The 26,884-nt window shown below is 45.5% G+C and overlaps 1 protein-coding gene across 5 annotated transcripts in view; it reads left to right on the top strand.

Moving 5' to 3' along the window:
* UBTD2 (ubiquitin domain containing 2) overlaps positions 1–26,884 on the top strand; it is a 257,761-nt gene that overhangs the window by 184,816 nt on the left and 46,061 nt on the right. The window contains exon 2 of one of the 5 annotated variants that reach the window (XM_080554750.1): positions 18,592–18,689. In XM_080554750.1, coding sequence (XP_080410876.1) covers positions 18,620–18,689 — 70 coding nt within the window. In that variant the 5' untranslated portion in view covers positions 18,592–18,619. Of the gene's footprint in view, positions 1–18,591; positions 18,690–19,225; positions 19,367–20,494; positions 20,556–21,826; positions 22,092–26,884 lie in introns of those variants that run through there. The other 4 variants (XM_080554749.1, XM_080554751.1, XM_080554753.1 and 1 more) reach the window with 4 other exon arrangements.

The following is a 26,884-nucleotide window of genomic DNA, read 5'->3' as shown; positions in this document are numbered from 1 at the left end:
GACTTATCACTTTGTTATGTTCCTGGCACCACTTCCCATGTAACTTGCAAATTGTTGTTTGCCCAGCTCTGCCTCTAACAGATCAGGAGAAATTCTGGCTACTGCAGCAGAGGAAAATAGCAGTGTGTGTCCACTTTTGCTACTTCAGAGTTGTTCAACCAGAAAATAATGAAGAGAGAATTGTTTTTCCTTGGCTACGAAGTGTAAGTTATTGGTGAATAAATAAGCCCAGAGGCCAAGGGATGAAGTATTTATTGATTTTTGCAGTGTTTATTTCTGAGTTAATTTGCAACCCACACAAAGAGAGAAAGAAATCACTGTGATAAATATAAAATATGCTTTATATTGTGTGTATTATGAAAAGAGTTTCAATAAAAAGATTATTACATCTTTCTATGGAGTGTTCGCTGGGTTTGGTTGTTATCATATCCGACAGTATAATTTGATCAAATCTGAGCAGTTGCAAGGCAGACCCACACAATTTTTATACTTTGCTTTAAAGCACACAGATGCCATTCTGCAAAGCTGAAATTTAGTGGGAGAAGGAGATGCAGGAGAAATAAAAGGAGATGAAGGAGATGTAAAAAATGCACTATCTCAACTCCTTCTGAGATGAAATAATAGTCTCTTCTAGCTATGTATAGGTGTCTGGATGGGATTCCTCTATGTACAGCAAGCTCACATTGCCATCTCCTCAAATTTTCAGTGACTCAGAGATGACAAGGCTTGATACAGGAGACTGTTATGCTCTGACAACTCCATCCGACTGCACTGTCTGCCACAGGTCCCCAGCTAATTAACTATTGATCTAAACTTTTGAGATTTTATTAGAATCTTCTGGATGTCACATTATTGCTAATAGGGCTTTAACATACAGCAGAGAGAGAACCGCCTGTGAAGATGAAATGTCCAAAATAATAATTTCTCAAGAAGCATTACCCTGTTTGCAAGGCAGGCTGTGAGCGTATACGTGCTGGCTCCGTGCGTGCTTGCAGAGAGCGCTGGCTGGTTCAGCTGCTTCGCAGGAGCCCCAGGACACTGCAGGCCCTGGCTCCTGGTGTTAAAGTCTTTGGACCCAATGTTACAAGACCTTTTATCTGCCTGTAAACTAGCCAGCAGCTCGCTAAATGGATCCCGTGAGTACAAGCATTGCACAGCAGCAGAGGGGAGGAGGGAGGAGCACCAGGCTGGGTTTCCTGCAGCACATGCAGAGGTTCAGCAGAAGATCCCAGCAGGCATGTCCCATCTGAGGCTGCATGTGCCAGAGCCTGTTCTTATTTGGCACAGAGCAGCAACACGAATGAGGAAGAGAGGCACCAAACCTCTGATCAGCAAGGGGACCACGCTGGCTTCAGCACAGGGCACTTTGAGCTATTCCTTCGGCCTGTTTCCCAGTCTGAACTCCCAGCTGGTTTAAAAGAAGGAACATGCTGTATGGTGAGCTACTGTTCCCATATCAACACCCCTACAGCAGCAGAAAGGGCACATCCTCTCCTGTCCGGGTCACGCTTCTTCGCCAAGCACCTTGTTGTCAGTGGACGCAGCAGGTTGTGTGCTCTCGTTGAACAGGAACTGGCCAGCACTTCTGAGCAGCTTCCAAGTAAGAGATGCTGGAATCTACTGAATAAATACAGAAGGACAGGTCTAAACAAGCACGGTTCAAGTGGCACAATTCATCTAGCTTCCTGTCAGGGCCTTATCTGTTAGCCTTTCTATTTTTGTTTATTTGCTGTAGCATATTTTCTTTATTTGTATTGTACTTTCTGGCAGCAGTTCTCTAGTGCTGCCTCCGGCTACCTTCCTAAAGGTGCTCTAGCACATGAAGGAATGATATGCCTGATATTTGTAGCCTTAGTGATTCACAATGATTCTTCTTCATATCAAAAAAATAACATATTATGAGGAAGAAACCTAAATTCCTGTGCTCTGGACGCTTGCCATAGAAAGAGAGACAGCAAGGAGCTTTGATGCCTTTGTTCTCTGACACACTCAGGAAAGGCAGCACCATACTGTGCCTACGCGAATTAGACGTGTTCTGTCTTTACAAGAGCTTTCCCAAGTGTCCCTTAAAGCTTTTCCATGCTAAGCACTGCCATGCTGCTGTTCAGCATCCAAGGCTGCTGGAAAGCTTCCTGAACATTCAGCAACAAAAGCAGCCTGTTTTAGGAAGAGCCTTGGGCCAGAAGAGGGAAATACATTCGGTCCCTCCCATTATCTGTGGTGGTGCTTTGCCTAGGCTGCCCGCACTAACGCTGGCAGAAGGGCAAAGTTTATCTTGCAGCAGTGACTGGAAGGATGCTGTTGGCCTTGGCAAACCCATAGCACGTTGCACTTCTCCACAGCTTTGTGCTTGTTTTGCTACTCTGCAACAGGGAGATGGTAGAAACTCATGGTGGTGTTTTGCTCATACTGTGGCAAATGTAGCAGAATCCTTTCTCCAGATGCTCCCCCCACAATTCCCCTTCCACTTTAGCTCTATTCTTCAGACCAAAAAGAGAAATGCGGATGATTTTAACAGTGGCAGACTCTAGGGTTGTCTTCATTATCTGCAAGGAGCATCCCCACAGCCATGCTCATGCCCAGCCTTGCTGCTCTGGCTGGAGAGGTCCTTCTCCAGCAGCAGAAGCGCTGTACACTCTGGAAGCAATGGAGATGGCAGGGACATGATACACATCGCACCAATCCTCAGGATACTCAACAAACCTCGCTTTAAAAGTGGAGTGAGGGCAATCTGCACGATAAAGGTACTAGTGGTGGGGAAATCCAGCAGTATTTTGCTGGAGGTGAACACTGACATGATTGCCTGGCTGATGCCACATCCAGGGCTGCCTCTCCACCTTCTCAGAGCCTTCCCTTTTGCTGGTGAGATGGGTTTCAGGAGCTGACATATACACACGAAGAATGAACCTTTCCAGCCTGTGCTCATTTTCCTGTTTAAATCAGCGTGTTTTACCATAGCAACTACCAAAGAAGGAATCAGCAGTGTTTGAGCAAACAAACACCTATTAGAGATCCCTTCTGGAATATTTATGCTTTGTTCCCCAAAGCCCACTAAGTGCACTGATGGAGCAGCTCAGCACGGCGCTGCGTGGAACCAGGAGTGTCAGGAGAGCCTTTTCTCAGCTGCCTGGCAAAGTGGAAAAAACATTCTTCAGCGGACTGTTTATCAGTCCCGGAGTTTAACCAGATCCACACAGCGTGATTGAGAGACCGAGAGGAGGAAGCCACTCCATCAGAGGCCAGGACATCCTCATCCTTCCTTTGCAATGAGGGTAGAGGCTGCACATCATCCTTCCTTTGCAATGAGGGTAGAGGCTGCACACAGCCTTGAAGACTGGCTGCAAATTCCAAAATTTCTGGTTTTCAAACTCCCTGAAGAATTCACCCCAAAATCTAACGAAATGCTTTTGGTCAAAATCTGTCATTTTTATGCTGATGTTTATAATGAACTGAAAGAGATAAGAAATGGAACTGGAGTTTGTGGGGTGGGAACTGGAAGGTGTTCAGGAAAGGAAATGCAGCTTACGGGGTATAATAGGAGAATCAAACCTAGGATGGAGGATGTAGTGACATAAACATTTCCTTCAGCAGTGCAGGCAGCCACTTGTCCACCTCTCTCTTTGCAGCCTCTTCAGTGCTGCAGAGGTAACCAGAGGCTGTTCTAACAGCCCTGAAAGCTGTTCAGGAGCACATCCTCCTTCAAACAGGACCAAGGAATTGACGTGGAGACCATGGAGGGAAGGAAAGACTTTTAAAATGGATTTTACTGCTGTGTAACAGCAATCTGAGAAGGTAGTTTGTATCTCTCACCATTCACCATTCGTCATCCAGAACCTGCAGAATGGCCTCGTGGCCTCTTGTTGTCCAGGAAAGCCAAACACCGAGGATTGTATGGGTACCTGCTCTCCTGGTGTGTGTTTTCCTCCCTCAGGAAGCAAATCAGATGGCCTGTTCCTGAAAACACTCTCCCCAAAACCTCACTGCTGCAGGCATGTGCTGACATTTGACATGTCTCTTGTTTGTCATTTGTGCCAAGTATCACTTCCTTGACAATGACGGAACTGCTCAAAGGAGGGTCATAAACCAGAATGAAACAACTCTGCCGAAGAAAAGTTGTTTATAATTGTGTATTCCCGGAGTTGTCAGCCAGCTCTTATGAGTAAATGTTGTTTTACAACTGAAAAAATTGTGTGAGCCTGCAGCTATTGCTGTTTTTGCTTGGGTTGAATTTTCTGCATAAATCAAGTTAGCAAGAAAATTGTGTACCATTACACTGACAGGAAGGTTTAAAACACTTGAGGTATTTAAACTGAACTGTGGGTCTTGTCAAAAACACCAGAAACTACAACAAGCATGAAATTGTACCAGCTCCCCTCCACTGAGGCTCTTCCATTTGCAGCTTCTGGGATCACCGCATGTTTGAAGAGAATGGCCACGCGAGAAGAGACGTGCACATTTGTATTTTATCTCATTTGGTAGTTGATGGATCTGTGGGGAGTTGGGTACTGAGGAAATAGTGCCTGTTTTCCCAAATATTTTCATTTGAAAAGGAGCAACATAGTTACACTGCTAAGAAGCATATGCCAGAGCACCGCAGGAAAAGGGGCCGCCGAAAGCATAGTGCATTGCTCCCAGACGCAGAAGGGGGGAGTGGGAACAACTGATGGAGCAAACATCTTGGAGGACGTCAGCTTCACCGGTGGGATCTGCGTCAGTCCAGGCGTGCAGACTGGATAGATAGAGAGAAGATGCTGTTCTGCCTGTGCAAAGACAATATACACATGGTCAAAGTATTTCAAACATCCTCCAGCGCAGGAAGCAAGGGAATAAGAAGCAATGTAAGCAGAAGAATTAAAATCAGGCTGTACGTTGGTATACGTTTAAATTGGCACTGCCGCCCAAGCCCTGGTGTCCTTCATCCCAGATCCGCTCTCTTGCATGCATCCCAGCGATGCTCTACAGGCACAAACACCCGCGTGCCCACGGGAGGAATCCCAGCGAGGTGTCCCTAGGAGAGGCTTGCAGCGGGTATTTCAGGCTGGCTGCTTGCCTCCCCGCCGTGCTGGGTCCCCTGCACCTGCTCACGGCTCCGCCGTGGAGCAGAGCGGGTGGCACGGTGGCCCTGGTGGGTGGCCTGGGTCCGTGGAGGCAGTGGCAGCTTTTCACTGCCACCTTAAACACAGAGCCAAGATAAAGAGCTCATTTTGCTCTTAAGGCACATCTCCCCTCCACAGCTCATTTGCTGTGCCTAGGTACACGAGGAGGATACGTCTTCTGAACAGGATGCCACGGGATATGACGGCTAACTCTGGCCGTATTAACGTAGGTACATAGCTTCTTGGACAAGCAAATTTCTTTGGAATGTATTATCTAATCTGCATTCTGGATTACAACATGCTGTGAAGACACAGACAACACTGAAGGAAAATGAGGCAGGATTCCTGTAAGATTTATTTCAACATAGTAGAGGTCTCAGTCCTTTCAGTCCCCACTGCCACAAAATAGCAGCAAAGGGTTCGGAATCTGACCTCCTAAAACTGCTTGAAATTTATCATTTTTCAGCCCTAAGAGCTCTAATATTTAGCTGTGAGTTGTGTGCTTACAGCACAGGAGATGAGTCGAGCAGAAATGAAGTGTGCTGCAGCGCGCGGTGCTCCAGGCACCTGCCTGAGCCGCAGGATCCAGCATCGCCTCTCGCTGTTACAGCACAGCGAGGAGCCTCCAAGCTCTGGCTCCAGCAAAGCAGAGATTTTCAAGTCAAGCTTCGGGAAGGAAAGGCCGATCGCTGGACCAGTTCAGCCACCTGGGGCCTATACAAAAGCCCGGTGACAAGGACATGCCACTGCCAGGGGAAGCCTTGGAGAGCTGGAGTACCACACTGCGGCAGCCATGGGCTCAACCTGCTCTCAGATAATAGGGCACATTTTTTGCAGTTTGTTCAGGGCAGTAAAGCCCCCTGAAGGGCTATTCAGTGACTGACATCAATGAGTGCAGGGGATAAATAATAGCAAACTGCTGCTTTGTTTTCTGGTGTTGGAAGGAGATGAAGAGGGAGCATTATGTGACCATTTAACCTAAATGATGCGAAGCCGGCTGTGCTCGCCTGCAGAGCCCTGTTTGTTTATCCAGCGATGCTATGCACAAGTATTTGGCAGGCTTTTCTCAAGCTATTCCAAGAAGTTTTTCCTTAAACAAGAGAGCGCTGCTGTCCTTTGCAATGTTCTCTAATGCAAGGATTCATAGGGTTTCTCCAATGAAAGTTATTACACACCACCCAGACACCCAGCATGGAGAAATAAGGAGGAAGGGGCACTGTTTGATTTCACGTATTTTTAATTGCATTGCATTTGCTGGTGCTGCCTTCTCCCATGAACTTGGGCATGATGACCAAGGAGAGGTAAGTGCCACCAGCAGCCCTGATGGCAGCAGGGGACAGCCCCCGGCAGCAAGCACTCACACCACACACACACGGGTCGCATCGCACAACGCAGGGGTCAGGAGATGGCCAAGGGGCAGCACACATATGCACTACCTTAACCACTACAACGACACCTTCCTGCAACATCTAGGGATCCCACCCACACATCCAGAAGGTTGTATGTTTTGTCCATTGACAAAGATGTGGGTGAAACCAGTCCACACACCCAAGTGAATCCACACAGGCCATTGCTAAAGGACAGAAATACCCCGTGAAAAGTGGAGGAACATTTCTCACAGGCCACTTACTCTCCTACTGCTTTTCCACAGAAAACTGCAAATTGCTTCAGCAGACAAGGGTGGGAACTATTTTAACAGTCCCTGGCATTAAAAACCATGGACTCAGCAGAGGTTTTTACGGCATACTACAAATGTTGCCACCCCTCATCTCCAGCTCCATCCCCCTCAGACACTAGCACCTTATTTCTAAGCAGGAAGCCAATATTTCCCATTTCCCTGGGCCTTACCAGCCCTTTCTCTTCTCTTGGCCTGCTGGTTAAGTTCAACTCAGAGCCATTGACCTCAGTCGGTACATAGCATGAAGTTTGCTCTTTCTCTTCCAGACTTAAAGAAGATACTGTGCACCCAAGAATTTGTCGGCCTTTCCTTTTCCCATGATATCAATGTAGTACAAGTTACCATTTTTCTCTGCCAACTCTGTCTCATTCATACCCTCAGATCATCAACACTACCTGCAGAGATTTTACTATTAAGCATTCATGTCTTGATTTTTTTAGTACCACCAAGTTCCAGCATTTCTTTCCTGAATATGATTTTGCACAATTTATGCCATCAGTGGACAAGGCTGATTCTTTGCTAGGGGACTGCCAGCTGTGTGCTCACACCGTCCAAAAGGCAGGCTATGCAAGTTCTGGCTCAGTGTCAGCTTAATGCCATGATGCGATTCCCAGATTGGATCTGGGTTACCTCTGGTCCCTAGACCAGCCACCAGAAGATGCCCTTACACAGGGCAGCTGATTCCAAATCTAAACTGAAGTGTTGTTAATCTGCTCTCCACATTAAGTCACTTTCTATGTGCCCCAGACTGAGGTGACAAAGGGAACACTTCGGTAGGTAGAATTTTTAACTTTCCTTTGTTAAGAGCTGCAGCTAAAAGATTTTTTTTTTCCTAGCACTACTGTGGATAAGATTAGAGAGCTCCCTAGGCACAAAATGAAATTTAGCACCAGAAAGCCCCAGGAGAAGAAATGGGTGGTTGCAAGCAGCCAATGTACATTACGCTCAAAGAGGGCAGAATTTCTGAAGCGCTTGCAGGAGCTAATTCAACCACTTCTCCAGGTGCAGACAGACTTTCACAGGAGGTAGGCAATCCCTTGGCCCATAAGCAAGGGGAAAGGTGAAGTCCTGAGTTGATGGGCATAAGCTGTAATCACAAATTTCGACTTATTTTTTCTGGATCTCATGATCTGAAATGTCATTTCCATTTCATGCTACACAGCAGTTGGCATTGGCTATAGTCTGGCTCACCCTAGTGGTCTGAAGTTTAATGAGATGTATGTAATGCTCTTTAATAGCTTTGGCTGATTTAAGTATTAAGGAAAAGTCATCCGATCGCTTGTGAGCAGTTAAATTAAAAGCAAACTGGATTTTGCTAACTATGGTGTGTTTCTAGGTGATAAATGCTTTTTAACAAATCCCATAAAATATCCTCTCTCTGCTGCCCTGACTGTAATTTGGATTTTTATGGTATTTTTTTTATAGTTCTTCAAATAATTTCATCAGCATAAGGTCTCCTCCTGGATGGAAATTTAATAAAAAGCTGAATTGTTGTGAAAGGTATGAGCATGATCTAATCTTGCCCACTCTTATTCCCAGACCTTGTAAATGTATTCCTAACAGTCTGAAAGTTAATAATTAATAAATGCAAGAAATTACTTGGAAATTTCAAGCTCACACCCTACTCTGCCCACCTGCCTGGCCAGTGATAATTAACACTTTCATGTTTGAGTTGCATGTCCCAGTGCCTCTGTGGTGCAGTGTAACCAGATTCACTACCCAAATAAAGATGCGGCATGTCCCAGGTGTGTGTATCAGTACATGCGTGGCTGTGCTTTTGGCACCAGTGGGATCTCTCAGGTTTGTAAATCTGCTCTTAGGGTGAGTTTGCTGGGTTCACACTTGGGCAAAACTGCCCCCAAGTAAAGATGCAGAAAATGCCCGGTTCTTTTTTCAGGTCATGACATGGCGAAACAACCGCCCATGGGCAGCAGCCATGATCTGGACCACGACTGAAACAGCAAGGGAAGAGAAAATCCCCCATGGCAGCAGGCAATCTGTGCTCCGATACTCCAATACCTTTCAGAAGGCACAGTTTCAGCTGTAAGGGTTTCAACCGCCAGAAACCCTTGAATTCTACATTCTTCTCTGGGCCATAGATGTCCTCATAGAGCAATTTGGATGTAGGACCAATTTTTCAGTTTCACAGTTCGTCTTTTAATTCAGTAGCCTTATTATTTGATGAATAAACACATGATCAGGAAATTGCCCCTGTTTGGTAGCAAGAGTTTTAGGGCTAAGTGCTGCAAAACCGTGGTCTTATTTTTCCTGCAGATGTTTAGGGAAATGAACCTCCAGCTGAGAGGTTTATTACAGTCAGCCAGACCAGGTCTATGCTGTGGAGGCCAGGACTTCCCAGCTCCTTGCCTGGGTACTTGTCTGCCTGCACGCACCCCCAGTTTTGGATCGATGCAGACACGCTCCACCATGGTGTCCTCCCTTGCAGGAAGCAGCACCCGGTGCAGGGATGGGAAAGGAGCCACGTACACAGGCTAGACTAAGGGAAGAGCACATGTGAAAATGGTTGGAAGTCAGCAGAGCTAACGGAATTCATCCCGGAGCACTTGGGAACCAGCCAGGGGGATTTCTAAAGCAGTAGTGGTTATCTCTGAGAAGCGGCGGTGGCAGACCCCAAGGGATGGGAGAAACAAACAGTGCCCCAGCTTTAAAAAGGAGAAAAAGAGGCCCCAGGAGTTATCCACCACCCTACCTAACTCTATTTCTTGGAAAGATACTGGAACAAATCATTAAATAATCAATATAAACACCTAGAAGATAATAAAATGACAAGAAAGAGCCAGCGTGGATTTCTCAAGAACAAATCACATCAAATCAATCTAATTTCCTCCTCTGACAGAATAACAGGCCGGGTGGACATGGGAGAAGCAGATGTGATATATCCTGACTGTAAAAAGACTGTGTACTCAGTATTACATGACAGTCTCACGAGCAAATTAGGGGCATGTGAGCGAAATGGGAACATAAACAGAATTACCATAATCTGGGCGCATAAGCAGGAGAAAAAGCACTTCTCAAAGAGGCCATTTGAAGTGAGGACACAGGAGCCTAGTTTCTTCATCATGTTCATTAGTAACTGATTTGTATGATAGCAAAGATAATACAATCTTATAAGCTGGGAGGTATTGTAAACAGTACAGAGGAGAGGATCTGAATTCAAATTGATCTGGATAATGGAATGAAATCTGTAAGCTGAAACTCAATGAGGACAAATACAAAATACTGTGCTTAGGCAGGAAAAATCGAACGTACAAATGCAAAACGAGAAATAACTAACAAAGCATCGCTGAAAGGGTGGTGATACCAATTACTCTATCACTTCTGCCTGCATGTACAGTATTTTTTTGCTGATTACAATGGTTAACCTAGAATTTACTGTTGTGTACTGATACTATTGATGTTGACAGAGCTGGAGGCAGCTCACACATTTTTATTTTTGGCAAAGAAAATTTCTTTTCCCGAGGTTCATTCATTAAAAAGTAACTTTGGGGGGGTTGGGGGGGGGGGCTAAGTGGAGAAAACGTGGTGAGTGTGAGGGTTAAGCATTAAGCGCCAGGCTGCAGAATCACAGTACTACAGTCCTGTCTGGGATGGATGAGCTGTGGTGTGTGCACTGTGCCATCGCATCCCGATGAGCCCTGTGAGAGTCCCAGGCCATCCCTGCCTGAAGGACAGGACTAGAGATGCTCTGTATACGGTTAGGCCAAGACAGGAAATCTCAGCTATGGTCACTTCTCAGTACCATACCCAAAAATGTGTTTCTTGCTAGATCCAGCAGAAAGGGGTTGATCCAGGTCCTGAAGCAGAAGTTTAAGAGTTCTCTTATGTTCCCATACACCGTAATAGCAGGCTCCCTTTTACTACTATCAATATATAAACCATTTTTCTCTCTCTTCAGGTTTTTTCTATAAGGAGTTTCAGGGGGTGGCATTCACTCTGTCCCAGCATCTCTCCAGTTTAAATCACTGGAAACGGTTCACAGAAGAGCTTGGAGTTCTGAAGTGGACATTAAAGCAACTTGTATTTATCTGAATTCACAGATTTTCAAACTTCGCTGTGTGTGTCCCTCATCTGGTTCCCTTGCATGTGCTGTAGGCCACGTCCACCAAGACAGGACAGGACGGGTCCCTCGCGCCGTGCTCTGTCTCACACAGTCATTATTTTCCTCTATTTATACAAAGAGTATCTAATAAAGCAGGAGGAGAAACTGCCTCTTTGTTTACTGGAAATATAACAATACGATGCTATTCTAAAGCAGGAGGCAGTGTACAGCACAGGGGACAAACAACAGTCAGAGAGACCTCTTCTTGCTATTGTTGCTATTGTTGTCATTGTGCATCGTCATCAGAAGTTCAAAACAGATTTTGAATTATCCCTGACATAATTCCACTAACTCATTAGAATTACAGTACATATGAAATAAGCTTATCCTCAGAGACAATAGGGACAAGAGGAAACAAGCTTTGACGTAAATCCAGGAAAAGTCATCGAACATTTCAGTGTGAATATGTCTTGCCATGCTGGTTTTTTTTTTTTTCATTCAAAACTCAGTTATATAAAAGAGAACAAAGTATTTCACTTCTGAATACCACGTCACAACTAGGAAAGCCGGCATGAATCTGGAAGATGAGCAATCTTATCATTCCTCTTCTTGGTAGTGTCTGGGTCACCAAGACAGGAAATCTCTCCCATACCGTGAACACGACACATTCCCGGGCTCCCTGGGACAGAACTGGCTTTGAGCATCTCACCATCTGAAGCAATCCTGAACATCATTCCCCCATGGGTGAGAAGCCACAGTTTCATCTTCCCTGCATGGGAAGGATAGGGAGGGAGGACAGCTAGGGGTGGGATGGAGGGACAAGGAGTCAATTCATGGAGAAGCAGGCTTGCTTATGCTCCTCGAAGCCATGTCTCAGCAATAGCTACCATCACCTAGACCTCAACCCCTCTCAGAAGCAGCATTCAGTGGGTTCTTCAGACCTCCAGCACACACAAAGCAGGCAGAAGGTATTTGAGCTACTTGAGCTACCTCAAGCAGTGTCCACTTTGCCCTAAATACACTGTCTGTGATTGCTGCCGTGACTTCTGCTTTTCCCTGTACGACTGTCAGACAGAATTGAATTGGTCTGGAGCCAATGCTCGTTCACCCCTGCTCCTTTTCCTCTCCCTCCCCAGCTGCCACCAGAGCCGTGCAGGAGGCACGTCCACACACTGCACCTCTCCTCCGATGTCCTGCACCGCTGCAGAACGGGGACTAACTGGGGCTGCCAGTGTCCCTGCCCTGCCCCTGCGTGCCGTCAGCCCTTCTCCCTTTCAGTGTCACCATTTCCCTTCCAGGCAAGCACCTGCCCAGCCACATACCCTGTGTGACGTGGGGAGAGCAAAGCAATAGCTAGGCCAGATGTTTCCTTCTGCTGAGGAGAGTGGCGGAGGAAAATCCCCCCGGCGTGCAGCAGCGGTCCAAGCAAACGCTTCCTGAACACGTGCATCTTCTCTCAGCTACAGAGCCCATGAGAATGCTCAAGATACAAATCTCAAATATTTGGAATATTAACATCTATCAGTTTCACACGTTCCTTAACGTAGCATATTTCTTGCATGACTGATCCTGCCATATGGTAACATTAGCCTGTACCATTCCCATCTGGCTCTGCTTTTATTGTATGAAAAGCATTTTGACAGGAGGTAGCATCTTTCCTTTTCCACCCCTCCTTCTCCTCCCGCCAAAAACTGTATGATTTCTCCTCAGATGAACCCCTCCTGTGGTCCTGTGTGAGAAGCTTGTCTGGATATTCTGTCTAAGCTTTAGCTCAGATTTCAAATATTTTGTATTTGGGAAGCAGAGCTAAATCCCCGGAACAAGTGAACACAAACTTCTTTCCAAAAGGAATTTTTGGTGTTCCTTGGTGCTAAGCCAAGAAGGAAGCAATGGGTCATGAACTAGCTGCTGGAAAGCTTATCCGCACCCTCTCCCACCCCCTACACTCTGCCCTGCAGTCAGCACACCTGTGTACCTGTTAGTTTGTGACTCTGCCACTAACTTTCTTCCCTCCACTCTGCTCTGGACAGGCAGGAGACCCCCTGCCTGTGGATTATCAGAGCGAGCAGCTGAGAGGCCGTGTTGAACCTGGGGTCTTTCCCGTTCCAGCATCCAGCATCCAGCACCAGCTGCTCCGCAGGGAGGTGCAGAAAACCCTGAAGGAGGTGCAGACAAGACAGGCCACCCCCTGACACACCTCCAGTTCCAGCTATGAACCTCTGGGAATTTTTTTCCGTGGGGCTATCAGTTTCTTGTACTCTCGACTCAGTTACATGCTCCATGGAAAAAAGTTCCTTTACCAGCTCTGGCTTATCCCGTTATCACTGCCAGCACGTGTCTTCATTCTTGCACTACAAAGAAATCCAAATCTCTCGACGTGACTCTTCGCACTTATTCATGACCACAGATATTTTTATCATGTCCCCTGCTACGTTCCTTTTCTAAAGTAAACCACATCCCACATTTCCATGTCTTCCCTTTGAAACTTCAGCATCCTTTTGTATGGTGATATGGGACCCTGGCTGAGCCCTCCAGATATCAATACAATATTTATAATAGTAGCAAGTGCAGAAATGGTGAGAATACAGCCCATTGTGCTGGCTGTCACTCTGTGCTGGGCCAGCAGCCTGTAAAACAGCTCATGCTGCATCAGCGTGCTCTGCGAGCAGGATTATGGCCTTCATCCATGCTTGCTCCCTTTGTCCCACTGCCACTAATCTACTTCATTATTTAGCACACTGAAACGCAATACTCATGCCCCCCCCCCCCCCCCAAACACTGAATCAATTAAAATGCAGCTGAAAGAGGAGAACTTGTCCATAAACAGCAGGTCCTAATGAGATGTGAGTTCGCACATCTTCTATCACAGCCTATTAAAAGTTGACACTGTGTGTGCTTAAACAGCACAGCTAAACTTCGCAAAGAAAACCTCCATCCAGCACTGTAACAATAACAGCAGGATGTGAATGACTACTTGGCTGCAGATCAACAAGAAAGTGATAGTCTGCAAATGTTGTCAGAATAACACGAAAAATAATCACTTAATATTTGCAATGTATTTTTTTCTATACTAATTCAGCATTTCAGTGTGCAATCAGGAAAGGACACCACAAGAGGGAAGCAGTGTTTCACTTTCGTTTCTTTAGTATTCGAGGCTAATTCTTTTTAAAAATGTACATTTTGACCATTAGAACAACCTCCCTGATGTGACAAAGCAATAAATATCACCCAGGAAGTCTCTTATTCAGAGAATTTAAGTTGACAGGAGCTGTTTGGGACTGCAGGTTAAAAAAATCTGCTTTCAGAACAGCTTGCAGAATTCAGAATTTATTAAAAATGAGAAGCGTGTTTAAAAGGAGAAGAAGCAATAAAGCTGTCACAAAACATAAAATGAAAGTGGACAGCTCACTTGCCAGCTGCCTTAATGCATGCCTGTCATGACAGTACCTGCTGGCCAAAAGCTAATACTTTAGGATATATGGTCCTGCTTTCCATTTAAAAAATGAGTTTGTCAGTTCTTGATTTCCAGTGCAGACAAGACACGGAACTTACAGTGGAATTGCTTATATACTTATAGCCTGAAGATATAGCAACTGTTTTCTGACATAAATTATTTGACAAACATAACTTCACAATTTTCTGGTTTTAATGGCATCGATGGAGAGAGAATTATCTGATTAAACTCAGTGCTGAGAAACTTACCTATTTTCAAGGTTATCAAGTTTAAAAAACATAATAATCTATGGTCCCTGTAAAATAGTACTGGTACTGAAATGTTCAATGGAAAATTATCATTTTCTCTGAAGACTGTCTGTCAGCAGACGGTACTGACACCACTGGACAATGTGCACTCTGGACATCTGGGTCTCCTGCAGAATGAAACAGCCAGCAAGGAATATTTGAGGGAATTTTGTCATTTCCTGCAGTAAACCCCTGCTCCTGCTGGAGATTCCTACAGTCATCTCTGATGCTGCACATTAGAGAGCAATTTTTAGCCTTTCCAGTGAACCCTTCTCTACAGCTACTGAGGAAAGGAACCACAGAGCTTTGCAGAAATGTATCAAAGAAGGCTGAAATATTACAATTCCTTCTGTTATCAGCAGAGAAGATGAGAACAAAAGCCAGCAAAAGTCGACCACAGGTGTAGGAGCTTGGCAGAGGTCAGGAGAGAAACAGAGCCTGCTTTTGACAGCAATATGCTCTCTGACCGATGGAAGACCCCCCAGAAATTCGACCTGCCCATCCCAGCACCTCATGCGGCAGAAACATGTGCCAAGGCATTCCGAGCGGTGTGCTTATGCTGCTGGAGATCCGCGGAAAGGCGTGCTCTACCAGAAGGCACAGGACTGGGCAGACATTCACTCTGTATACACTCAGCCAGCTGCCGATGTCCTGATGTCTGATGGGGTTTCTCAGCCACAGGGACCCCACTGTGCAGTAGATTTCTTTCAGCTTGTGATTCCACGAAAACAAACTCTGCCCAGTTTAACATCATTTCTGACACAGCTTTGCGGTCTCTAGGTGGTAGGGATTGGTACCAGATGCTTTGGTATGGTTTTCTAAAGGACAGATTACGCTAGCTTGGAGCCGGCCTAAAAATTGCTGGTGGGAATTTTGGAATGGGAGCTGGCGTTCCTCAAAACCGCATCTAAATGAAAGCACTATGCATCATATGGGGGCAGGGGAATCTCGATCATGTTGCCTTTGAAAATGAGGCTACAGCCTCATTAGCTTTCAGGAAGAGAGCCATGTGGAAGTAAATCTGAAAATAGCAACTTGCTAAATTTCTTCAGGCTCTCTGAGGAGGAAGACAGGCTCAGCATCACACGGTGGTTGGGCTCTATGGTTCTTTCCTGCTTCTGCTTCCTGTGGGACTTCTGGCAAATAACCTCATCTCTTGTGTCTCCCTTTCCCATCTGTCAAAGAAGGATGAAAGAGATCTGGGCAGACTTTCACTTAGAGTGATAAGACTTTGATACTACAGTCCTGGGTAGCACGGATAAAAATCAAAATGTTGATGCCTGAGACAGAAGTTTCAGCACTGGTGCAATTCGTCAGTATCTCATTCTTGTTCCCACGCAAAGATGAATCATCAGAGAACAGGGATTTATCATACTGTATCATCGCGTGATGGCATAAACCACTGCCATTGACTGCAAGCAAACAGTGAGATTCCAGTTGGAAACGAAGCCAGGTGAAGTATATGAAATGTTTTAATGTATAGGAATGTACAGGAAATAACCCTGACAATGCAAATGCAGATTCACTTCAGACTTGTCCAGACGCTGCATTCCTTGGGTCAGTAACCCCATTGTTATGACCCTCCTGGTACAACACACAGTCCAGTAGCATCCTATGCCAAAAGAAGGTTCTTTAGCAGTTAGCGCTGTAGGGTTTATGGCCTACAAAGAATAATTTCCAACCATATAGTGCCATCGCACCTGTATGGAATAGTCGATTCATTACAGCATCTAATTTGTGAAATGACACTTCCGATCTTCAAAGTGTTTTACATCCCACAGATTGCAGGCAGTTAACAAGTAATGAAGAGTAAGAATTAATTAATCCTAACCATACCCCAAGAGATAGGTAGACAAACATTAATCTACTGACAGAAATAGAGCAATTGAGGTTATGTGACTTGTTGAAGGCCACAGTGGATATCTAGGACACAGCAAAGATTAGACTGCAAAAAATTTCATTGCAAAGCTTAGTCCTTGCTTCTCGTGAGACGTACTTTGAGGAGTGCAATCTTCAAAATATATCATTTGTTTAGGAAAAGCCTTCGTTTGTCTTCTGTACTTTATTAGTACATTGCGACTGCATCCAGATACACAGGATCAAGCAGTAAATATTGACCTTGGCTAATTTGAATATTTACATACACACTAATACATATATATATCTACCATGTACTAAATACAGCGTGTGTGTGAGAACAAGGTAGTTAATGAAAGGGTTTAGTAGAAATATTCAGAGCATCATGCGTCAATGTGTTGTTGCAATGCTCCGCAAGCAGACTGCTGTGTCAGGGTGGACACACTTTTCCACGCCAGCTCGCTGTCCTGCAGCCACTCCATTATGGAACAGTCACATTCTGGTTAACCCCCACCAGCTTCACTGACAGCCGTTTTTGGGATCTCACCGGGCAGGATGATAGCCAGCAGCAGAAGCCCTCCCAGTACCTAAGCGCAGTTCATGCTTTCTCTCTGTACAGTTACACTCTTACAATGATATGCACACATCAACACCTACTCTCATCAAAAATTGTAAACATCCTTTATTTTATTCTCTATTTCTACAATTTTGAAACAATTACATCCAACCCAAACAAACAAACAAACAAAAAGTACCCAGCACACATTTTAAAATACCTGTGCACGCTCAAGCAGACAACCTGTGTGGCCTACAGATACAAGCTGAAAAGAAAGCTCAAACAACTTGAGTGCTATGTGTTTCCTTTCTCTGGTTTAAATTTCTTCACAGAAAAGAAAATTTTGCTTTTCTTGTAATTAGCGTGAATGCAGGCAGATTCTAATGATCTTTCCCCACATTTTCTTACGATTTGTGAAATTCCTATTTGGGCCCATAAAGCAGATCGACTCTACATCATTTTGTTCTCAGATGATGAAGTGTTCAGCCTCTTGCACTCAGCTTATCTCATACATTTGGGATTTTAATTATTGACACAGGTGTCTTCCCAAAGGTTGACTGGTCTTCCAGCATGAAGAATACATATGAAAATTAATGGTAGAAACGGACCTGTCTGTGTGTTCCTCTCATGTGGTGACTATGAGCCCTATGAACAGCTATGGCATTTTAATTAAAAAAAAATAATGTATTTGCATTGTTATCTGTAAGCAGGTAAAATATGTTCAGCCTCGGTTCCATTTTCTGCTTTTTTTTGTGTGTAGCAGAACATTAAGCTGCTGTGTACAGCAGAACATAGGGGAACCCAGAGCTCAGTCTGTTATCATGTTTTATTTTTTGCAGCGTCTGCTTTCATTTTTCAATGTTCTGACTTATTTTTCAATGTTCAATGTTCTTATTGCTAGCTGTTTTGAAGAGCGACAGTACATCTGATAGCGTACGAACCGTAATTCCACAGTGAGATCGCTACTAAAATAATATAACCTCTGGGCACGAAGTGCACAAAAAAAGCAAACTTTTCTTCTCAGAGGATTGAAGGCAAGTCCTGATTGGCCACGAGGCACTATTTTTGCTTAGCGTTGTTTTTAATTTAAACTGGCATGCTATTAACACTGAGGTGTTATTAGCAGGCTATAGATTTATCCGAGTGTGCGTGTACTTTCTATGTAAAAATGTAAACGGTATTGGCAAAAGGGGGGGGGAAGGAAAGCCCCAGACTGCGAAGCAAGGTCAGGGCAGGCTCCGCACGACCCCTGGGTCTCGGCCTGGACCCTGCGGGCTGCGAGGAGCCGGGGGCGGCCCCGGTTCCCCACGCGAAGCCCCGCGGCCTGCCCGCCGCCCGGCCCCTCGCCTCGCACCGCCCGGGCGGGCCCAGCCCGGCCTCAGGCTCCGCCGCGGCCTACGCCGGGCCGGGCCGGGCCGCGGGCAGAGCGGGCCGGGGCGAGCCGGGGCCCGGCGGCGGAGGCGGAGCGGCGCGGCGCGAGGCAGGCCGCGCCCCGGGGGCGGCGTTGCGGAGCTCGGAGGCGGCTCCGGAGCCATCGCGCCTGCCCGGCCGGCCGGCGGCGGAGCTCGGCTCCAGGGGGAGGGGGGTGGGGGGGCGGCAGCGGAGCGGAGGGCGGCGGGTCTGCGGGCCCCATGGGCGGGTGTGTGGGCTCCCACCACGACTCCTCGGGCAGCCTCAACGAGAACTCGGACGGCACCGGAGGTGAGAGCCGGGGCCCGGAGGGAGGGGAGGGAAGGACGGAGGGAGGGCTGGTTGCCCACCGAGCCGCGCGGGGACCCGGGGCCTGCGGCGGGGCCGGGGCCGGGGGGGAGCAGCGCTGCGCCCCCCGGGCTCGGGGCGCCGCGCCCGGTTCCCGTCCCCGACACACGGCCGGCCGGGCCGCAACTTTCCCGGGGAGGGCACTGCGGGGACCGGGGGCGCTCGGAGCCCTTCGGGGGCGTCCCCGCTCGCCGAGAGCCGTCCCGGGATGGATCCGGGAGCAGGGAGCTGGGTTTGCCCCCCCGGTGCCCCGGGGGGGGGAGCGCGGACGAAGCCCCCCACCCCCCCCAGCCCCGGTGCTGGGGAAATAAACACGGGCTGGGGGAACGGCCTGCCCAGGGCTCCCAAACTTTGTTTTCCTTGGGCTCAGCTCCTTGTGGTGTGTGGGAAATAATTCTTCAGATAACTTAGGTCCTGGCACTGCTGTGGGTTGGGCTTTTTTTTTTTTTTTTTTTTTTTAAATTCTCTCCGAGGAAGATGGATGCTTTCCTCTAGCCTGGATCACCCCTGCTAAGTAGTCAGTTTCCAGGGACTTCAGATGCTGGAGCAGCCTGTGCGCGCTCATGTGCAAGTGCACACCTCCTTAGCCAGCGTAGCCTGTGTGGAAACACTTCTGCAGTGTAAGTGGCCTCAGCCTTTCTGTTTTACCCTACCTAAATGTCTGAGCGATTGCGTTTTCAGTCTTAGGTTTGCGGACCCCTGATGTTCTCCAGCAGAGCTCTGTATGCTGTGCAGTCGTTTAAAGCCAGCCTACCAACAGGACACTTGTATAAGTATTCCTCGCACATGCAGGGTCCACAGATTTCAGGTTGAAAACTGCTGACCTAGATCTACATCTTCCTCTGTACCTTACAGAGTATTATTTATTGGTCTGTTTTTACCTCAGACAGCCCAGCTGATGGGTATTCTGTCACAGCAGTGACTTTATCGCTGTTCCACAATGTCCAAAAAACGCAGCTTTTACATCTGAAGCAGCCACCTGCTGATTAATGCCAGATACATAGTTCACAGAAATACCAGGAAGTCCAGATGTGTGGGATTTAATCACATCATTGACATTAAAAGGAATTTTATAGCTTTGCCTAATGTGAGTCTTTCTTACTCTCCCCTCCTCCCTCCCCCCCTTTTTTTTTTTTAAAAAAAAATCAAGTTACTTAAAAACTACATCAGTACTAAGCAAACTTACCAACCAGTAAGAGATGCAAGAGCGAGTAAGGGACCAGAGCATACTAGATGTCAAGGAAAAAGAATGGAAGGCATAGTAACATACCTGTAAAATCTTGACCAAAAAATAGCATTAAAAGCTGTGCTGACGATTTTTCAGAGTCCTGCTTCAGTAGCTAGGTGTTGCGAGGTGAGATCATGTCACAGAAATAGCTGTGGTTTAATTTCCTCGCTCTTATCTTCCCTGTGATGCCCAATGAATGAGATGGGGAAAAAAATCAGAATTTTGCTGATGCTGTAAAATAGTAATGCTGTCTTATTATACTCTCAGTAGCAGTGTGTGAGGTAGGCAGTTTCTGTCCAAGTTGTCTAAAAATTGCTGTCCCGGGTAGACTTACTCAGAGCATGTTACTGCCTAGTGTTTACATGGCGTGGCACGCTACAGCTTTGGGGTTAAATAACCTATTGTACTTGGTGCATTAGAACAGCAGCTGGGTTTTTCAAGATGTAAGAGATGCAAAATGCATGTCAGCTGGCTCATGTTGATTCATGCTCTAAGGATAATGTTCCTTAAGGTTGTCTTGCTGAAGTGAGAAGTGATGAAATTTCAGTTGAATTATGTGCTTCTTAGGACTGTCTTAAACAGTGAGTTACAGCGTGCAATAGCCGGTTTTGTAATGTTACATATCTGTTCTTGCTTCTCTGAAAGGAAACAAAAAAAAGGGGGAGGAGGGTGTTAAGGTGCAGGAACCTCAGTACATCTTCTATAATTCCTGAGACGTTGAAGTCCAGCCTTCACCAATCCTTAGATTTCCAAATTCTGTGTGCGTGCCTGTGCTGAGTATGAAGTCTGACTTGAGCTCTGGAGGGAGCTTATGTCTTGAGACATCAGAAAAGGAAACAGCTGAAGCCCAAGTGAACATGATTTTGAGCCCAGTGCTGGACAGAAGAGCAGCCTATTCCTGTTTCCAGTACAAGGGTTATTTCCTCCAACTCCTGTTTTGTGACCGAGTGCAGTGTAATCACTTTCAAATTGCTGTCAGTCAGCAGGGCTGCATCATTTTATAAATCTCAGGAAGGTGTTTTAGAACAGAAACATCTCACTTACAGCCAGAACATTGCCAGTGATAGACTTGCTTTGGGGGAACTTTGTGTTTTTTTTCCTCCAGAACAGGAGAGTTTTTTAAAGAATTACAAGCAATTGTGACATTGATTAGATAGTAATAGCATGCTTGATGTTGCATAAAAGTGGGAGCCAGATCTCAAGTCTAATTCATACCACTCTCAACCTATTACAGTGCTGTGAGGAGCTGGTGAAATCTTGCTAGATTGTATCACTGGAATTGAGATGAGAATTTGTCACATCCCGAGACTGTCCTTGGTCCTTTTGTCAATCACTGGCACTTCCAGTTATTTCCCTGCTGCTCAGCAAAGCTGACAGTGCCCTGACCGTGTGCTGTTCCTTTGTCTTTTCCTATGGTATTTTTCAAGGTCAGAGAGATGCTTGCATTTACCCAGAGAACTATTTAATGTACTTGGTGTGTCTCTGAGTGTAAGAATGAGTTAATCAAACACACCAAGCTCTCCTGCATGTGTACCAGCTCGCTGCACGTCTCTGCTCACATTGACCAAGCAGGAGGAGTCTGTTACTTAACAAGAATTAAGCAGATGCTGCTTTGCCCATCCTGCTGGAAATGAAACGGTCTTTTCAGATTGATGCCAGCTGTTTCATTATCACTGCTCTTTTTAGTGAGTTTTCATTTTAATAGAATATTGCTGTATTTAGAGAGAAAGTTCCTGTCTCAAAGCTTGGTGCATTACAGTCCAGCAGAGCTGTACTGTGGTGTGCGTATGTCCTAGGTGATGAGATGGATTTATTGGTGACTCTTTAAAGGAGATAAAAGAACAATAAAAGATGATTGTTATATGCTTTATAGACACAGGTGTTTTTCCCCATTCCTTTAGCTCAGATGTCTCCCATCAGATATTTCAGGAGCCAACCAATCTCTGCTTGCTGTGCCTTGTCAAAGGTGACTGAATATCTGCAGGAGAGAGAGGGGAGGGAGAAATAGCTGTTCTCTGGCTGCTTACAGGTTGTGGGACTTCTTCAGTTCTGCGCTGAAGAAAAACACTGAAGCATCGGGTTAGGAGTTAGCAGCTGGAGAAGCATGCATCGTGCTTGTACGTATGGTTTAACAGCTTATCAAGTTATGTTTGGTTTAGCATAAACTAGGGAGTTTGCATTCCCACATGCAGGGCCTTTTCGGAGGTCTCTTCTTAAATTTCTTTTCCTCTTTTTGGAGGGGAGGAGTGGGAAGTTTATGAAGGGAAAGGAGAAAACATGAGCCAGTTCGTTTTCTTCTGGTGAACTCTTTCCCCTATTATAAGTCGCATATTACTTTGTCTGACTTCGTAAAGTTCAGCGAGACAGTTATTTGTGTGGAGTAACGAAAGGGCAGGAAATCCAATGTCTTGAAGCGCGGGCATGACAAGTCATTATAGATTAAGTCTTTTAGCTGCAGCTGTCTGATTGCTGCTGTGCTCTTGATGTGATGTTAGCCTGCCTGCTGGAGCTCTTATCGCTATTCTTTCTTATAAAAGACGATGATTCTGTTTGAAATTTGTCTTCTTTACTGCTGCCCCTATCACCCAGCAGTGATAATAGGAACAAGCGGAAATAGGTCTGCCCATCTGAGTGACACACCAGAATATATTAGAAGCGTAAATTCTTCCTGCAGAATTTGATATAGTACTGGTGCTTCATTAAGCTCTAGAAAGCCAAATGCCAAGCTTGACCTCTGCTTTTGGTAACTGGACAACAGTTTCTTAAATATTTTCAGTCGAGTGCTGCGTAATGCTGCACATCACGTGTCTAATCTGAAGCTACAATAACTGCTTTCATGGTGCCTCCATGGCAGGCTGACCAGGGGAATTTGCATATTAAGTAGTCAGATTTGTTGCTCACAATTGGCCTGATACAGTGGGCCTATGCACAGCTTGCACAGGGTTTTTAAACAAGGCTCTTATGACTGAGCAGTTAAGAGCATTTGGTGCGGACCCCGCGTATCAGCATACAAAGGATCTCCCGGATTGCGTTTTGCAGTGTTTTGGCTGTTGATTGCAAGCCGTGGGTAGCGCGTGCCAGCACGTAACACCTTCCTGGGACTTTGCTGTTACCTAAAGGAGGTTGTTCCAGACTTCAGGTAGTTCCTGCTGTTTCGTAATGCAACCCTGAAATAAGGTGCTGGATATGTTTTTGCAAACATAGTGCTAAATTCAGAGCTGGCATTAGGCATTACGGCTTACTGTGGCTTTCCTAAAAAAAAAAAAAAAAAAAGAGGAATAATAAGGAAAGCTTAGTATGGTTTTCACAACTTGCTGTAAATCTCTTGTGATTTCCACAGCAGCATGTGTGTGTTTTATCGGGGCTTTGTAATAAAAGTAGCTGTTAATGAATGACTTGGTTTCCTAAGGGCTGGGCACCCACAGCCTGCTTGGGATGGGTAGGATCTGCAGATCTAGTGCAGAGAGCACCCGAATATCACTTTGCCGGTATGGCACTTTTCATTTGTAGCCCAAGAGACCTTATTTGTTTTTCAGGTGATAACAAGTAACTGGTAGCAAATGAAATAAGGTGTTATTCGTGCTGTTAATAAGGGCTGACTAATGCAGCTGTTCTGTTTCCTTTTTGGCATTGTTCCTCCATGTAATTGTTTGTTTGGTTTCTAGATGAAGTGATTTGTTTTAATTTCTCTGTTTGGGCTTTCAGTGTTGAAAGCAATGAAATCCTCCCTCCCTGAATATTAAATATAATAAATTGAACATTCTTTGTGCATTGGAGTTTTTGATAAATGGAAAATATTATTTGTTTTCTGTTTGAATAAACTCGAAGTCAGCAATCCAGTCTTATTACAGCGGGTAATGTGATAGCTATTATTTTTCATATGAATGTTGAATAATACAATTTATGAGTCACAAGTTATAATGCAACTGAAGGCAGAAATAAAGATCTGCCTTATAGCTAAGTCTTGACAATTGCTGCAAGTCTTGCAGGTACAAGGAAGGATCAAGGTAGCCACAGTTGGTCTAGTTACCCAACTCTTAAAAATAAATATATAACTAAATCTGAAGAACTTCTGACCACATGACCCTGTTCAAGCAATGAATACAATTATTCCTTTGTTTTTAAGTATCACAATCCTTTTTTTGCTTAAAGGGCTTTATGTAAAAAACACTTTCACCCTGTCTTGTAGGCTAACACTGTATTTGTCAGTTACATTTTTAGGCAGTTGTTACTAGTTTGTGTCTCCTTCACTTCCTTAAAATTCAGACTGCTCCGATGCAAATTCTTATACTTCATTTACTTTTTCCTCTTAAATGGTGTATGTGTGCTTGTGTTTATATATATATACACACACACAGAGATAAACACGTAATTTTGCAAATTGCTTGTGCTGGCCACAGGAAACTATGGTTTGAGGGCCAGTAGGTGCTTTGTGATCCTCCCAATTCTTTCTCATCAGATTCAGATGACTCTTTGAGCTTGGCTGGTGCGGTACAAACATCCTGTCCTGCAGAGGCCAGGTACCAGTACCTGCTGCCGTGCCTCGTGGCTTTCCAAAGAAGTGCTCTGAAAGAAAACACAGCAAAGGCTTGGTTTCCATTCCTGGTGGGATAGCCCATGAGAAGAGGTCCAGCCGAGTGTGCAGAACCAAGCTTCCCTTTCCCAGAGCTGGTGGCATCCCTGTTCCAGGGAATCCTGCCTCCCAGCAGCCAGGGTGAAGAAGGGGGCGAAGACTGTGTGTGGCATCTGTTGGACGCATGTTGCCGCAGTGTCAGCTTAAAGGCAGGAGCCATTGATTCGCTTTCATCTTTCCTACACGCAAGTGCTTAGGGTATAGCTTGTGGAGGTTTGGTTTATAATTCTTCCAGCTGGAAGCTCTGTAGGTCTCCTCTTTCTTTTGCAAAAGTCAGATTATGAAATTAAGCCTCTCTGAATGTTGCTGTATCTAGTTTTAAAAGCAAGTCCATTTAGATGGCTGTAGTTATTTTAATCATAGTAAAAACACAGCAGGTTGATGAGGCAGTACTCAGGGATGCCTTGCCCGTTTGGGATGCTGAACGTAAGTGTGCTGAAAGGTGGTTGACCTTGGGTGGATGCCAGGGTGATGAGAATGTTACGTGCGTATATTCGGGGCTTTCAGTCATCTGTTTGCTCTGCGTACTGAAAACCTACGGGCTCTATTTACTCACAGAGATGCTAAGCCCTTGGAGTTTGCTTTGTGACTTTGCAGCCGGGGACTTGGCGCGGCACAGGTGGATCTGCGTGTTGGGAGCAAGGGCACAGCACATCAGAACGGTTCCTTGGGGAATCGCCTGTGCCAAGGCAGTAGGAGAGTGGTGCGGGCATCACTTGGCATGGGAGGGGGGCAGGACTCAGTTACCCAAAATCAGTGAGGTGACCCACTCTGTGAAGCAGGTAGAACGGAAGGAAGGATAAAAAAAAAAAGCTGAAATTGGCTGAAATCTTAAGATTTGAAGGAACAGGAATGTTCCGCTGCTTGAGAAGCAGAAGAAATAGAGGATTGTTGTTTATTTTTAAGAAAAAGCTTTCCCCTCACATTGTAATTGCATTTCCAGTGTGAAAAGTGCAGGATTGAGTTCAGTGCTTCAGACTGATTTATCAAAGATCAGCGGCAGCTGTAAGAGCGGCACATCCAAAAGCCGCCCGGGTGCTCGCGTTACGCCGCTCGTACAGTCTACGGCAAGCACCTATAGCACGGCGTAACGTGATATGTCACTGTCTTGACCAGCGTGCAGTAAAATATGCAGGATATCTGATGTGGTTTAAGGTTCAGCTGGAACCTGAGTTTTGCACGTTCTGCCTCTTGCTGACCTTGGGCTGATCTCCCACTGTTACCAGGTAGTCGCTCTCGCTCCTGGCAGGCTTCGAGTAGGTTTGTTTAAATGAGTGATGGCCGAAAGATGGGGCAGTGCAAACTGTGTAAATGGTTTTTCCTCTGTTTCCTGCCTTTGAAATAAATGGAACCGCGTTTTAAATGCTGAATGGTGCTAGAGTCTCTTAGGCTACCTTAAATATTTAAAATGACATAAGCAGCCTGTCATCCGGAGACTTCGCAGTAGTGAGAGATGCAGAGCAACTGCAGATTCTGCAGGTGATAAGTGCAGAAGCCGCTAATACACACGGCTAATGAATTTGCAGTTGTTGTACATCCATTTGGCCTGTTAGGAGCTAATGTGAAGCAATTGAAAATTGTACTTCATAAAGTACAAATACTGGAGGGGGGGGTCTTTGCTGCTGTGCTTGTGCATTAGACCACTTTTATAGCTCCTCCGTTCTTTTTCCCAGTGTCCTTTTCTATTCCCTTCTCCCCACCTCCTCAGTGAACATGATTTAAAAGGAAAAATTCAAAGCACTGCTCAAAAGCCGTTTGTGGGAGGAGATAGGCACGGTTTTGAAGAAATGAATCTTCCCTTCTGTAGAAACTCAGATGTGATGAAGGATTTTTTTATGCGTGTGTGTATATGAAGACATCCTTGTGCTTAAGATGAGGTAGAGGAGAGGAGGGTTGGGGAGTTTCTGCGTGATCTATCATGTGGTTTTCCTACAATCCCAAACATGAAAGAGGAGGCCCTTTACAAATGGTAGTGAGGACTACTTCAGTAGTTTTCAGTGAGAACAGGTTCTGCCCAGGGGAAAAACATTTCCATGGAATAGCCTGTAATCTATAATGCTTTAGATTGCATGTTAATATTTCATGTTTCACAGGGGATGTTTACCCTTAGTATGATTAATCTCCTGTTATTGACACTTTTCAAAAAATAACTAAAATACCGTTCATTATAAACATTTTATAATTCATAACCTTTAATGTACAAGAACTTCTAATAATTGTACCAACTGTAAATAATTCTTGGAGTGCTGCCTTCCTACATTGTCTGCTGTCATTTTT

This window comes from Anser brachyrhynchus (genome assembly GCF_964034855.1).
Source record: "Anser brachyrhynchus genome assembly, chromosome: 14".
Lineage (NCBI taxonomy): Eukaryota > Metazoa > Chordata > Aves > Anseriformes > Anatidae > Anser > Anser brachyrhynchus.
The sequence above is the reverse complement of the archived record's forward strand: the minus strand, read 5'-3'. Positions and strand labels throughout refer to the sequence as shown.